General features: G+C 43.1%; 1 protein-coding gene across 1 annotated transcript in view; it reads right to left on the minus strand.

Annotated features, from left to right (window-relative positions):
- Nucleotides 1-9320, minus strand: part of LOC147441632 (Cysteine proteinases superfamily protein) — a 29338-nt gene extending 20018 nt beyond the window's left edge. Inside the window, exons 1-3 of the mRNA XM_086483201.1 lie at nt 8848-9320; nt 8684-8771; nt 8497-8560 (exon numbers count right to left, since the gene is read on the minus strand). Of these exons, the coding sequence (XP_086339327.1) occupies nt 8497-8560; nt 8684-8771; nt 8848-9050 (355 nt within the window). The 5' untranslated portion in view covers nt 9051-9320. The remainder of the gene's footprint in view (nt 1-8496; nt 8561-8683; nt 8772-8847) is intronic.
- Between the last annotated feature and the right edge of the window lie 5748 nt (nt 9321-15068).

The raw sequence follows: 15068 nt of genomic DNA on the forward strand, positions 1-15068 counted from the left end.
CCACAACTGCTAGCATTTTTTATCATCAGATTCATTGGCGTTTTTGGATTTCAGCAGCAGATAAAGATCGGCAATTTTCACCTAAAGTATAGCAGATTCAGCCCGGTAAAGACCTCAGTTTTCAGCCATGAAGAACCTCAGTTTTCAGCCCTAAACCTGCAGATTTTCAGCGTCAAAGACCCACAGAAAAGAGTCCACAAACCAGCGTTTTTGGATCAATTGCAGATTTCAGCCCATAGCGTTTTTGGACAGCAGTAGAAAGATTGCAGATTTCAACCCTTAGGTCGACTTCGTCATCACCGTCGTCATAGCCTAGACTTGCATCAGTCTCATGCATTCCATTTGTACCAGATTGTGCAATCATAAGTAGACCACTCTCGCCGACGAGAGTGGGGCCTTCGGAGGAGGGTTTTACAACGTCTCTGGAGTCGTATCCCTCTTCTCTCTCTATCTCTCAGTCTCATAGTGTTCATTCACTTTGTTTGTGATCATAGCATTCTCTCATTAAGAACGGAAGGCTCTACCTTCCATAAGAACAAAAGGAACCTTGAGCACAGTTCGGAGCACTCATCTTGAGCAAAGCGCAAACATTCATTCCGCTGCACCTAACATTGGTATCAGAGCTTTGGCAGTGTTCTGTATCACTCAAGGAAAGAACCACAAGAATCACAAGAATTTTTTTTGCTTGTTGCGGTCGCACGAACCCAAGTTCGCTTGGGCGTGTCGATTCCTAATCGTGTTTTTGAAGAGTGACAGGAAACCCAGGAAAGATGGGCTTGTCCAGCCTCCCCTTGTGTCTCTTTTCACTCATTGAGAGCGGACCGTGCACTTCGCGGCCGGCCAATCGACGTGAGGTGGGGAAAAGCAACCTTGGTGTGAGCGCAAGGCCGCCAAGGGGTGCACCCACGGAAAAGAGTAGAACTCGAGTGAAGAGAAGATCCTTCTTGAACACGGTTTGCAAGCGAAAGAAAACCTCAAGAACCCAAGAACCCAAGTTCCTCGTGGACTTAAGAACCAAGACTCCCAAGAACCCAAGTTCCTCGTGAATTTAAGAACCCAAGACCGCAAGACCCCACAAGAACCCACGACTTCAGAATGGTCATCACTCGAAGCGGAATGGATACTTCGCTTGGAGGTGATGAGCATGAGAGAGGCGAAGAAAAATTTTCCCCACCAGGAGGTTTTTCCGACCCTCCCCCTTTTCCATCTACGACAAGGATTGCACTAACTCCTATGGAGGCTTTGAACCAGATGTTTATGGAAAGGAACTTAGCACGCGAAGCAAGAAATGCAGAAAGAATAGCAGAAATGGATCGCAGACACGCAGAAAGAATAGCAATGAATCGCAGGCACGCAGAAGACAAAGCAGAAAGAGAAGCAGAAAGAAAGGCAAGACAAGAACAAAGAGACTGACACATGCAAGAGTTCTTGCAACTCTTTTCTCCAGTGCCGGCACAGATGCCAAAGATTCAGGAGACGAAGACTCTCTCAGTCTCTTCTTCTCCAAAGCATGACACACATGATTTGCATGATGATTTGAATGACAATGATTTGCATGATGATAAGGATGATGATTTGAATGATAATGATGAGCATGATGATTTGAATGACAATGACAAGCATGATGATTTGCATGACCAAGATGTGATTTCTCACGAGCATGATGATTTGCATGATCAAGATGTGATTTCTCACAAGCATGATGAGTTGCATGAAGATGATGTGATTGTTCACAAGGATGATGTGTTAGTGGATGCTTTTTCTAGCGAAGCTAACCTCGTTGTAGATTCGATCGATCACGAAGAACCGATCTTGGCTCTCGAGTCGAGGTCCAAAGAACCCCCGCAAGACGATTCGATCATTCGGGAAGAATCGATCTTGACTCTCGAGCCTAGGTCTCAAGAACCCTCACAGGAAGTATTATGTGTTCGCATGATTGATACGTACGCATTGTTCGAGTGTTTCATTCGTGATCGTTTCTTGTATTTTAGTCAGCGTCTTTATGTGATCCCTTTTACTAGGCATGACATATTGTACGTTGAGCACGTTTCACTCATGAATGAGCAGGAATGTATGCGGATTTTTCATGAAAAGTTGAAAAGTCTGTATGTAAGGAAGTCACATTCCATGTCCCTTCCTTGGCATGACACAATTGTAGAAAGAGCACATGAAAGTATGAGCACCAAGCATGGGCATTTCCGTTGTGAATTGCCACAGTTGATTGCTCTAGATCATAAGAGAAAGATTCGATCTCATTGTTTGCCTATGTGTGGTGAACGGTTTGTAACTCCGTCTATTGGTTCATCTACATTGCATGCACAGTCTTTGAGGAAGCCAAGATTTTTTCCACTCACTTTACATGGAATGGGTATGTTCATGTTTTTGTGTTGGAAGTGGTTTCAAGAATTTTCAGCCATGGAGATTCTTAAAGAAGAAAGAAGCATGACTCTCGACGCAATTGCAGCATTGAAGGAGCCACAGAAGACTTCGTGTCGCTTTCGGCGCGGCCCAAAGAAGCAAGCGTTGCAGACCTTTATGAAGTTCAAGTACCGCACGACCCACACATCAGAGTGGGCCAGCGAAGAGTCCCTTCCAGGATTCCGGATGCTATTGGCAATCTCCCTCGACGCCATACAGTTCGGTACCAGTACCTCACTTTGAAAGGAGGGGATGTCACGTGACACATCCAACCCTATGTGTCCGTGGACAAGCTACAGCATGATCAGGGTTCAGTCAGTCCAGTCAGTCTAGAAAGGAGGGGATGTCACGTGACACATCCAACCCTATGTGTCCGTGGACAAGCTACAGCATGATCAGGGTTCAGTCAGTCCAGTCAGTCTAGATTAGAAGTGATCTGGCACTTTTGTGAGTCTATTCGTAGACCGTGCATGCCGAGTCACTTAGTGTAGATGCATATCCTCTGGTTGTACACAGCATGATCATAAGCATTCCCATCAAAATCCATTAGAATCAGTTAGGGAATTTTCCAGTGATTTTAGCCTATTTTCCCTATTTTTGACATTTTTCACTTATTAATTTAAGTGACTTTCCAACAAAAGTAGGTAGGGCAATTTGGGTAAGAAAATATATAAGCAAACCAAGTTAGCACTCAATGGCAGAAGAGGCAACAGGAGCCAAGCTCAACAAGTAACTTCTCACAAGAACCTTGGTGGACTTTCCCCTCCAAGCAGCAGATTCCCTCACCTAGCGTTTTTGCACAACATCCCCAACCTGGCATTTTTGCATCAGACCCGCATCGCCAACAGTACCCAGCACCTAACATTTTGCAAGGACCACAACTGCTAGCGTTTTTTATCATCAGATTCATTGGCGTTTTTGGATTTCAGCAGCAGATAAAGATCGGCAATTTTCACCTAAAGTATAGCAGATTCAGCCCGGTAAAGACCTCAATTTTCAGCCATGAAGAACCTCAGTTTTCAGCCCTAAACCTGCAGATTTTCAGCGTCAAAGACCCATAGAATAGAGCCCACAAATCAGCGTTTTTGGATCAATCGCAGATTTCAGCCCATAGCGTTTTTGGACAGCAGTAGAAAGATTGCAGATTTCAGCCCTTAGGTCGACTTCGTCATCACCGTCGTCATCGTCGACATAGCCTAGACTTGCATCAGTCTCATGCATTCCATTTGTACCAGATTGTGCAATCATAAGTAGACCACTCTCGCCGACGAGAGTGGGGCCTTCGGAGGAGGGTTTTACGTCTCTGGTGTCGTATCTCTCTTCTCTCTCTATCTCTCAATCTCATACACTTGCATGCACAGTGTTCATTCACTTTGTTTGTGATCATAGCATTCTCTCATTAAGAACGGAAGGCTCTACCTTCCATAAGAACAAAAGGAACCTTGAGCATAGTTTGAAGCACTCATCTTGAGCAAAGCGCAAACATTCATTCTGCTGCACCTAACAACTCGCTTGTACTTTGAACACAGATTAATACAAAAAGAAATACCGAAAGGGGCGCCAGTCTATGGAGCCAATGTCTCTAGGCACGGAACTACGCCGGGCCGTGTCGACTCAAGTGTGAATTGTGAACTGTTTTGAAGTGAATCTCTACTGTGTCGCGGTAGAATCTTTACTTGGGGTGTCCAAGTTTGTTACAACTCTACACAGGATGGGTTTCTCAGATGCTTGAATCAGAGGTGTGTCAGCCCACTACAGGCATGCGCACAGTCGGGTGCTCTTGGCAGGGGGAAGAGGGGAACGCTTCATGCTCACACATTCGGTCAGACAGGGTTGCTCTCTAGTCCCCTTTTTCTGTTCTATGCCGAGGCGAGCAGATTTTTGACTTCACAGCAAGTTGGCTTGAGTGGATTAGAGCTTCCTATTAGGCAAGACAAGCTATTGGACATTGAGTTTGCCGACGACTTAACCTTGTACTTGGAGAGCCAGGAGGCCAATCTGCATAGATGTGAGCAGGCTCTGGAGGTGTGTTGTTGTGCAACAGGCACACTAATTGACTGGAGAAAGACAGTAGCTTTCTGGGTTGGCAGTGCTCCTACGCCTGATTGGTCGCCAGGTGAGGGTTTCAGGTGGATTCCCAAAGACTCCAGTTCGCTATTGGGGTTGTCAGGTTGGCCTCGACTTGTCCCCTAAGCAGCAGACAGCTCCCCTCCTCCTGTCCATTAGGAGGAAGTCGTTGCATTGAAGTTCGGCACAGCTCTCTTTGGCAGGCAGAGTTGTAGTGGCCAACCAAGTGTTGTTGGCTACTATGTGGTACATCACGTCTTGTTTGATCTTCGAGCTCCTGCATCAGCCAGCTTGAGCAGCTGATCAGGAATTTTCTTTGATTAGGGCATGACACCCAGCTAGCACTGGGCCAAAGTAGCTTAGCAAGTCATCACCTTACCATGTTCTCCGAGGGGCTGGGGATCATCGACCCAACATAGCAGAGCAGAGCCCTTCTTGGGAAGTTTGTGGTCAGAGAACTACTTCAAGGGGAGGAGCCCTGGAAGGAGTTGTTGCTTCACAGGCTTCGAGCTCGAGTGCCTCATGTAGGAGGCCCTTATAACCCTTCCATCAGGTGGAATTTTACAGAGATGCGCAAAGTTGGTCTGAGCAGGATTGGAGGATCGTTTTGCTGCGAGACTGCTTAGGTCTTGGGAGCAATTGAGGAGTGGCCTAGAGCAGTATCAGCCCACTTGCACGGAAGAGCACTTCAGACCCCATGGTAAGCACTCAGAGAGGCAACCTAGTTAGTAGTAGGTCTCATGTTTCTTGGGGTCTCATGGCAGAGAGTCCAACCCGCATGCTCGGTGACTAGCTCTAGTTTTCAGGTTTGTCCGAGGAGGCTCAAAGCATCCAGCTACGAGGCATGAGGGGGTGCAAAGCATGTGCTAGGACATTACAGAGGCTTTACCATTTGATCGGCTCACCCCTCTAGAGACAACAGCTCCCAGATGGATGGGGCCTTCACACGACTGGACGTCCTCATCGCAGTTCAAGCTTGCTCGGAGTCAACACCCCACATGTTCTTTGAGGTTCAGGGAGAGGGTCGCCTTCACAGACTCCGTAGACGCTCGACATGTTGCAAAGTGTTGCTTTCAGAGAATACGAGTTTTGGGCATCTGTGAGAGGACTTGTATCATTGATCCTCGCCAAGCAGATCTTAAGACACCACTAGCGGCTTTGGGCTTGGGAGAGCTGCCCTCAGGCACGAGTGCACTGGAGAGTGGTTCTGGAGAGACCCCTTCTCCTCAACCGATCACCCAAGGATCCCCTTCTTTCAGTACACAGTTTGTCTGGGGTGCCACATACTGGCAACACGGAGAGAGGCTTGCCCTATTGCAGCACTTCACTGGCAGGATGAAGTTTTTGTCAGGTTTTCTGGGAGTGATGGTGGGACTCCAGACAGCCGAAGAGAGTCACTTTGTTCCAATGGCTAGTTGCACACAGAGCTACAGCAGTTGGGAGCTAGCTTGTACACAGTGGCTTTTCAACATCTTGTGGCCATCCTTCGAAGAGTCAGCGGCACTGTCTGTGGGATTGCCCCATGGCACAACAGGTTTGGCTTCGGACTCTTCGGCTGATGTCGGCTCTTTCCACAACCCGACAGTACACTTGGGGTGTTGCAACCTGGTCCACTCTTAGCCCTCCGCTCCATTTTGAGTTGGCTTCCACCAGCAGGATGATAGTGATCCAAGGGAGTCAATGTCAAGACGTGGCAACTGCTAACCTTAGTTGTTGGTTTCTTTCCGATGATTTTCGTTTAATTTTTGAGACCCTCTTTTTGAAGTTGCAAATGGTCGGACAATGAATGGCCAGTGTAAAACAATAGTTTCACCTGCAGACGGGAAGTTGGTCGGCACTGGAATTCCATAAGTAAAAGGGTATCTAGGCTCCGTTCAAAGTCATCCAGGTCCCCTCGCCACACTTAATAAGTTGGTGGATACTAGGAAACTAACTCAATGGAGGCACATTGCCAAGGTGGGATCACCGAGAGAAAATCACCCAAGAACTGGGCTACATTGCATTTTTGGACGTGGTCCCAGTGGTGAAAGATAGTCAGATAACCAGTGAGAGTCTAATGGAAGCATCTCCTAAAATTTAGGGAACTGCTATTTTGGGCCACGAAATCTGTTTGCGTCATTAGCTTCAGAACGACAAAGGAAACATTTTATTACTCTGCCGCTAAGTCAACTGAGTAACCGGTTGAGATATTTTTAGACTAAAAGGTCCAAAGCGGGGAATTAATGCATGAGTGCCACTTGGCACATATTTGGGCATTTTCGAACTTAAGAGAGAGAGAAGCGTTAAAATAAAACGTGGGCTGCATTTTTCAGCCATATGGTGGATTGTTGCAGGTACCAAAGCTATTGTCTGCAAGTTGTCCTACTCATGTATAGTGTAATGCAAGAAGTGATGTCCTGCACACTCTACACTGCTCTCTCTCTCCCCTACATGCAGTAACGTGATGCCCCACAAGAGGGCTCTTCATTTGACCTATGTACAGTTGTGTGGTCTTATGCTTCTATGCCGAGGCAAGAGCCTTTTTGAGCGGGAACAAGAGTAGCTAACTACTACTCCAAAAGCAGGCACCGGTGAGGGTGATAACCTCACCTTACAGGTGCATTTTCAGTGCTGGTTATGCGCTGTTTTTAGACTGTTTTGTGGCCGTGTGGATACCAAAAGCATTGGGAACAGTGCCCCACTGTTAGAAGACAGTTCCAAGATTGTTTAGGGCTGAAAACAGGGTAAAAAGCAGTAAATACAGCGAGCTGTAATTGCTGTTTTTGGGCTGAAAACAGAGGGTTTATGTCTTTAGGAAGCGAGTTCCAACAGGGGAATTTGTTCAAGGCGAGTTTTGGGGCCGTTATGCTGCCAAAAAAATTCCAAAACATGTGTGATCTAGTTGGATACAGGTGAAGATCCCGAGGACTCTAGTTTTGTAACTTTACCCTCTAAAGGAATAAAGAAATACCGAAAGGGGCGCCAGTTTTTGAGGCCTACAAGTTGTCGGCGTCTGCTCGGAGCAGTATAGCTTCCGAGCCGTATGTGCTTTGAAGTGTTAACTCCCGTTACAGATTCCTTCTGCAAGGTTTCTCTGTGTGTTAAAGCTTAAAGTAAAGTTCTCTATGTGTTAAAGCTTTAAGCCCTAGAAGAAGCAGAAGTTCTCACCAACTTACAGGTCCTCAACGAATGGGGCAAACTATTAAAAGAGTTGATACCAACTTATAGGACCCCGTCCGATGGGACCTAAAATAATAAAATAGGACCTTCACACATACATGCCTAGCGTATAAAAACTGATGATGTGGCAGGACTGTACGGCAAACTATTAAAAGAGTTGCTACCAACTTGCCCAACAAAAATGCTGGGGGCTGCCAAGAAAAAACACTAGGGTTGCTGATCCACTAGCTGATCACCATGGCTGATCTGTTGCTACAAGCCCCATATGGAAATAACCACCCTGCCCGGCCTGGCCCTCTAGCCCACGACCTGATAAATAAGGGGCAAAATATGAGGAAGGGGGAGAAAGGGCAATAATTGCCCATAGAGCTCTGAGGAAAAATACTCCGAGCCATATATGGCCATGGAACCAAGTCAAAACCCGAGCTAAACCTGACTAAACACATCCCGACATGAGAAGAAGAAGAAGAAGAAGAAGAAGAAAATTCTAAGAAGAAGAACTACCTCATACTGGCCGGGCACAGTCACAAAACAGCCCTCACTCCCTAACACCTGTCCTTAGAGAAATTCGGACCGACTAGACTACTCTAACAAATTCCTAGGGTTAGCTTTAGAAAAATTAGGTGCAAATATATTTAAAAAGCCTAAGCATCTCTTCTATTGCAATTGATCACTCCTTAACATGTGCACAAAACCTCTGGAGTACAAGCCAAAGCAGCATCTCAATGATTCAAAGAGTTTTCAACTAGCATCATGTTGAAGAGGTAAATAACCCATACCCTAAACGGTTCAAACAAAAAGCTCTCCAAGTAACTTGGAGACAATTGCAAACCACGCGAAACACATACTGACCTGCTTGATTTCGCTCATCATTTGGGCTCAAGTTAAAGCCATCATTGAAAGCCATTCCAAGTGCCTATCAGCATTTCAAAAAGAGGTCAGAATGTGTCTCACTATAACTTTGTTGGTAACATTTCACAAGGCTTCATATCATTTACTTTGTTCTTGTAGAGTCAGCTACATAAAGCTCTCAGCTTACCAGAGCACGGAACATGCAGCGACCGTCTCCCTTGATCCTATGAATGGCATAATGTTCTATCTTCTTTGCAAAAGGAGGCGCTCCTACCCTATTGCAACAACCATGCGTCATCAGTACAGGGCAAGAGAAAATAGACGATGTTGTCAGATTTGGGTGTCACTCACAGTGACCCAATTCTTGCAAAACATGGGTCTGGTCTACTTCTCCCTCGCATGAATGCTAGCGACACTGAGGTGAAGAAGTTTGCAGAACCTGTTTCCTGCCTTTGATTCTTTAATTCAAACGTGGCTGTGCCATCTGCAAGCTCCCTCATCAGTTTTTCTGCAGACAGAGGCTGGGAACCCGCTGTACTTTTCTGAAGGTCCATGTATTTGCGTCTTCTACTTGCACGTTATGCTGAAGCAATCACATACGATTGCATGGGAGGATACTGTGCAACATGGAACCTTGGCGGTGATGACATGCTGATGACGACCTATGTGCAGGCTATGTAGAGAAGCAAAGACGTCCAGGTAGTCAGCCCACCGAGGGGTGGACTGCTCTTTCACCGAAACGCAGTTAGCCGTAATGAAGGTTGCAACTTGTAGGCTACAATGGCTGCCTCATCTCGTGCGCAAATATGAAAATTTAATTTCAAGATCTTCAGAACAGTTTTTGGCCCGCCCAAAGGGCAAGGCTATAGTGATGCCTTCTTTTTTTGGCTGACTAAAATAGAAAAAAGATTTGAGTTATATTTTCAAACATTTTTTGATAAGTTAAATAAGTTGATTGGTTGAAATAAAATAGTGGACACTCATTTAAATCAAGAGTGTGTAAATCTAATGATAGACATGTCTTGGGTTTTGAAATATGAATGAATGCTTATTTATCAAGCAAAGGATTTTGGGCAATCTTTGAAAGCATGAAAAGTTGACAGCCTTAAAGGTTAAATGATAAAGCTTTAGAGGCTCCACAAATCTCAAGATTTACCTTTTCATTTTGAAAAGTTATTTCATTGGTTGAAACTCTCATGAGGTGATAGACTAAAGTTATCATCTTTGTTAGTTCAAACTTTAAGGAAGACATCTATCCTCTAAAGTTTTAATCTTTAGAGATTTTTTATTTTTATTTATTTTTATTTTTAGAGATTTTAAAGCTAAGTTTAGAACTTAAAGATGTAAAACTTTTAAAGTAAGGTCTTCAATGATCCAATGAGGATCTAGAATTTATTTTTTTAAGAAGGTAAAACTTTGAATTAAAGAAAGTGAAAAAGTTACATGGACCCATAGGTAGGGGGAGGGTCACTCCCAGACACTAGAGTTTTAGGACTTAGAACTTTAGATCTTTTAAAGTGGAATTTACAGCTTATGGATCTAGAGTTTTAAATTTGTATTTATGTTTTTTTAAGAGAAAAGCTTAGAGATTTTGAGATTTTAAAGTGGGATCTAAACTCAGAACAAGGCCTAAAATTGACGCCTATTGTTTTTGTCAAGGGCTATTAGGTCTCCCCAATCTCCAAAAAAAAAATTCTTTCAAAACATATCAAGTGTCCATAAGTAAACGGTGAGTTTAGGAAATGAAAGACAAATGAAGCTGGAAAGTCGAAAGACAAATGAAGGTGGAAACTCAAAAGACATTTTCTGTCCATATAAATAGGTGTTTCTCTTCTCATTCATTTTTTCGTTTTTTTCTCTTCTCTTTAACGTCTCTCTCTCTCTCTCTCTCTCTCTCTCTCTCTCTCTCTCTCTGTGTGTGTGTGTGTGTGTGTGTGTGTGTGTGTGTGTGTTTTTCTCTTGAAATGTTGTATCCGTCCTTCCTAGCTAATATTGTTGCAAATCTATGATTCATCATTGCTTGTTGTTACTTGCTATGAACTAACACATTGTTTTTCTTATTGTTGAAGGGAATCTTTGAACTAGGAATACCTTTTATGTTTTTTGTCAAGAGCTATTTTGCCTATCAAAACAAGTGCTTTAAAAAAAACCTCATGTCATTTGACAAGTTAGAATCTCAAAATTGCCTGTCATTTTCTGTGTTTATACCCTTGTTAATGTTATATATGGAAAATTATATAAGTTGATCGCATTACACAAAGCATATAAAAGGGGGCTTGAAGAATTGCATGTCAAAAAGAAATTTCTACTATGCCTGGCAGGCCTGGTGATTTTATCACTTGTTATCCCAAGATTTTCACATAATGGCTTGCATGAAATTAAATTCACTCAATAGCCAGATTCCCCCGTCCCCAAACAAGGAAATCCACATCAACCTTGCCCGTCCCTTCCCCTTCTGCTCTCCCACCCCGTGTCAAATAAAGTTGAGGAGTAGTAAAGGCTTTAGTGTTTGGTAGGTTTTTGGCTTTCTAAAAGAAGCCTTAGAGGTGAGTTGAGTTAAGCATACTTTCAATGTTTTGAGTATGATGATGGAGACTTACCTTAAATGTCAGACAATGGAGACTTACCTTAAATTTATTTCATTTTTAAAATATTTTATCTCACCTTTCATTTCACATCGAGACATGTCTTGACTTCTCTTGCATTCTATCCTTTTAGAATGTTAAAGTGAAGCTTCACCTTACATAATTCTAATAAATTCTATAGATACATACACATACACACACACACATACATAGATTCTATAGATACACACACACACACACATATATATATAATTTTATTTTATTTATTGATGAAAATTTTTTATTTCACATTTCATTTCATAGCCTCACATTCTTGCCTTTTCTTGCATTCTATAACTTAATTCTATTCAATATTCGAGAAAGTGTCTTTTATTAAACGGCCGTTGGTTAAAGGAGCAAACCGGAAATACTAGCAAAAATTTGAAATTTGCATGATTTTTGATTATTTCTCACATATTTCACCAATTTTTCTGCCCTTGATCATGGTTTGCAACCGGCTAGTTTCGATTTTCAACTGGCTCACGACTAAGCTGAGGCAATCCTTTCCTAAATACTGATTCCAGTTGAACTCAACCTAATGATTTTATCACGTTCTTATTGTTTTAGAAAGCCATAGTGACCCTTTCACTTGTTTTTAGTTTTGAAGATAGAAAACTTATGGTGCTAGGTGAAGACCTTCTAATCATTGTTGTGTTCTTAAATGCTATATCTCAATTTTGAAAAATCAAGACATTTTGCGCTCATTTTCTGAACTCTCTTTTCTCTCCCTCTCTCTCTATTTCTCTCTCACGCATTCATATTCACACATGCACACCCTACACAAGTACTACCCGCACATTTATTAAACAAGTGATAAAATCACAAAGCCTATCCATTGAAAGTGGCTCTACTACATACTTCCAATGTTCACAAAAAACCGACCTTTAGTGTATTTTTAAAGGAAAAATTTTGAAAATTCCCGGTTAGTTTTGAGGCCCGCTTGAAGAAAACCGGCTAAATTTTGAGGATTTCAGTGTAAAAACCAATAAAAACCGGCTAAATTTCTCTAAAAACCGGTAGATTTTCAAAGCTCTCCTTTTTTCCATTGGTTCCTAAAAACAAATTTGGTAAACATTGTATACTTCTCTTTCTGATGAAAGATTCCTATCTCTAACCAATGAAAATTTTTCTTCAAAAAACTAACTCAGTCTTGTTTTTTGTTAGCAAAAGAGTTCATTATGGTTGATTGTTGGGCTTATAAAAAAGCCATGTTTATAAATTAAACTAGCTATTCAGCCATTCATCCTTTGGAGCCCACATTTTTGGAGCAAGGTGTGTCATAAAATATAATATCTAACCAACCCAAATGATTTTCTCATATTAAATTGATCATTTAATGTGGGAGAATAAACCGGAACAAGGGTTAAGATATAGACATGTGCTTATAGATCCATCGCAACACAGGGCCAATGGTAAAGGGACCCAAATGAGAGATGGTCTATCAAAGAGCGAGGCTAACCAATGGAGCATAAGACCTTAGGGTTAGCTTCATTGAAGACCTCCAATAGTTAGTGTAAAAGTCCTTTGACCTTAGGTAAGCTAGGGCTGAGCTTGAGGTGGGAACCTAGCCCAAGCTTAAGGTGCTTGAGGTGCTTGTCGTGCTTGATGACTAAGGTGCTTGATGATTGAGATGCTTGAGGTGCTTGTCATGCTTGAGATGCTAGGGTTGTACTTGAGGTGAGAACCCAACCCAACCTTGAAGTGTTTAAGGGCCAAGCTTGTGGTGGGAACTGGGCCTAAGCTTGAGGGGCTTGAGGTGTCAAAAAGTCAAGATTCAATCCCTACAAGGAGGGGGCGAGCCCTACAAGGAGGGGGGATGAGAGAGAACACCCACACACTCACACAAGGCATGCTTGGTACGAAGAAAGCAAAAGGGACACTTGTCAAGTTCCTCCTCTTGTTGCCCTCATGGTGTGCCTGAAGCCTATTGGTTGGCCACCCCAGGGGTCCAATGATAATTTAGGAGATTTAATTAATTGTCTTTGCATTTATCAAGTCCTCTCTCTCAAAGTGGAAAGGGGGACACTTGTCCCAAGGCAACCCTTGTTGCTTGTAATGCCTCCTACTTGTGATTGGCTAGGCCTAGAGGGGTCCAATGAGCTTCAAGCATGGGCTACAAGGGGGGGTCAACCAAAGCAAGCTAGGGGGTTGCTTGAGGGGTATACATTCCCACATACACTCTCACACACTCCATTGTGTGAAGTGCAAAGTGCAAGAGCTCCCTCTCCTTCTCCAAGCAAGTAGAGGTTGAGAGCCTACACCAACACTCTTGGCTATGGAGTGCAAATCCAACCAAGAGCCATGCTGCAATGCTTAAGCTTTCCATCTTCTCCATCTTCATTACTATGCTATTATGTATGCTAGCAAGAAGAGTGATGATAAGTGAGGAACTAATGCTTTCTCCTATGAAATGTTTCTTCTTCCTCTTCCCTACCCTCGTTCCCTGCTAGCTCTCTCCACCTTCGAAGGTGTTTGAGATCTTGGGATTGAGGCTTGGGATAGTTAAAGCTTTCCACAAAGTTTATGTTATGCTTGTGATGCATAAATCTTTACATCTTCATTGCATCACCTAGGTCACAAGGAACACAAAGATTGTATTGTAACAAGTCTCTCTTAATGGGAGAAATCATAATACAAATGCCTATTGGAGGGGGGACCGGCTCCACATAAATCTGGTCCTCAACTGTTCTCATGTTCTCTAAAATTCTCTCTCTTGCAAAAGTATTGTTCATGCCAAGTTAATTAATTGCTATGTCTATGTTGTTATTTTCAATTATGTTCACCCGCTATGCTCACAAAGGAATTTCTCAAAAGTACTTTCATTAATTTCCGCTACTCTCAAGTTAATAGGCCAAATTCATTGTATTGGTATCAGAGCATTTGGTTTCTCTTTTCTTGCTTAAGAAGAAGGTCCTTAAGTAGCCTATAAATGGTTGATTTTGTTAATTATATTAGGGTAAGTGGAACTGGGATTTATTATCTGTTTGGTTGAGCCCACTATGTGGGATATGGTGCACACCTCAGGAGCTTTGGACTTAATAATGGAGTCTTTTTAGACTTGTCTACGGCTTTACCATTATTGAGCCATAAGAAGTCCAAAAGGAGCTAGCCCTCGGCAACTCTGTTATGTTAGACCTACTCCACTACTCTCTATAATTAACCACTTCGAGTCGTGGGTGTAGATACTTAAGAGCCAATTTTCAAAGGCTAAGAGGAGTGGTAATTAAGGTTTTGAATTTCCAAAGCATACACTAAGTACATACATAAATTTTGTCATGGATGACAATAATCAAGAGAGTAGAATGAACATTGATAGCTTTGATTTTGCACATGAAGGTGCTAATGATGATGCCCCCATCTTCGTTAATTATCTCGTTACTAGGTTGCAGCAAGCTATGGGCAACCCTGTTTTGCAAGCCAAAGTTACTCAACAACTTCGTGCTTATGGAATTTCCCTTCCTCTCCAGAGGAAAGAGCGCTTATAGGAGGCCTCTTGAAGATACCCCCAAAAGAAGTCTCTCTCCCATACGAGAGTAGGAATCCAAAGAGCAAGAAAGCAATGAAACTTTAAGTTCCTATGAAGATGTGGCTCCACGAAGATGGCGGTCTAGATAATCGCCCACTCCTCCCAAGAGGAAAAGATCAACACACAGTCCTTCTCCTCGTCATTATGAAAGGGAAGAGAGGAAACAAAGGAAGAAAAGGGCTCGAAAGAGGTCACCCTCTTCTCCTTCTTCTTCACCTTCCTCCTCTTCCGACGAAAGCTATGGCTATTCTCCTAGAGAATACAAGAGGGGAGGACATCGCAAATCATACCCTGCATGGCGAAGGTCACAAAAGCTAAAGAAGTTCAAAGAGGGAGGAAAGAGTATCTCTTTTCTCACCTATGATGGCACCTTTGGTGCTACTGACAAAGTGTTGGCCTTCATCCAGCAATTTGATGCGGCC

Source organism: Adiantum capillus-veneris, chromosome 15 (assembly GCF_014529385.1).
Source record: "Adiantum capillus-veneris isolate H3 chromosome 15, ASM1452938v2, whole genome shotgun sequence".
In the NCBI taxonomy this organism is placed as follows: Eukaryota; Viridiplantae; Streptophyta; class Polypodiopsida; order Polypodiales; family Pteridaceae; genus Adiantum; species Adiantum capillus-veneris.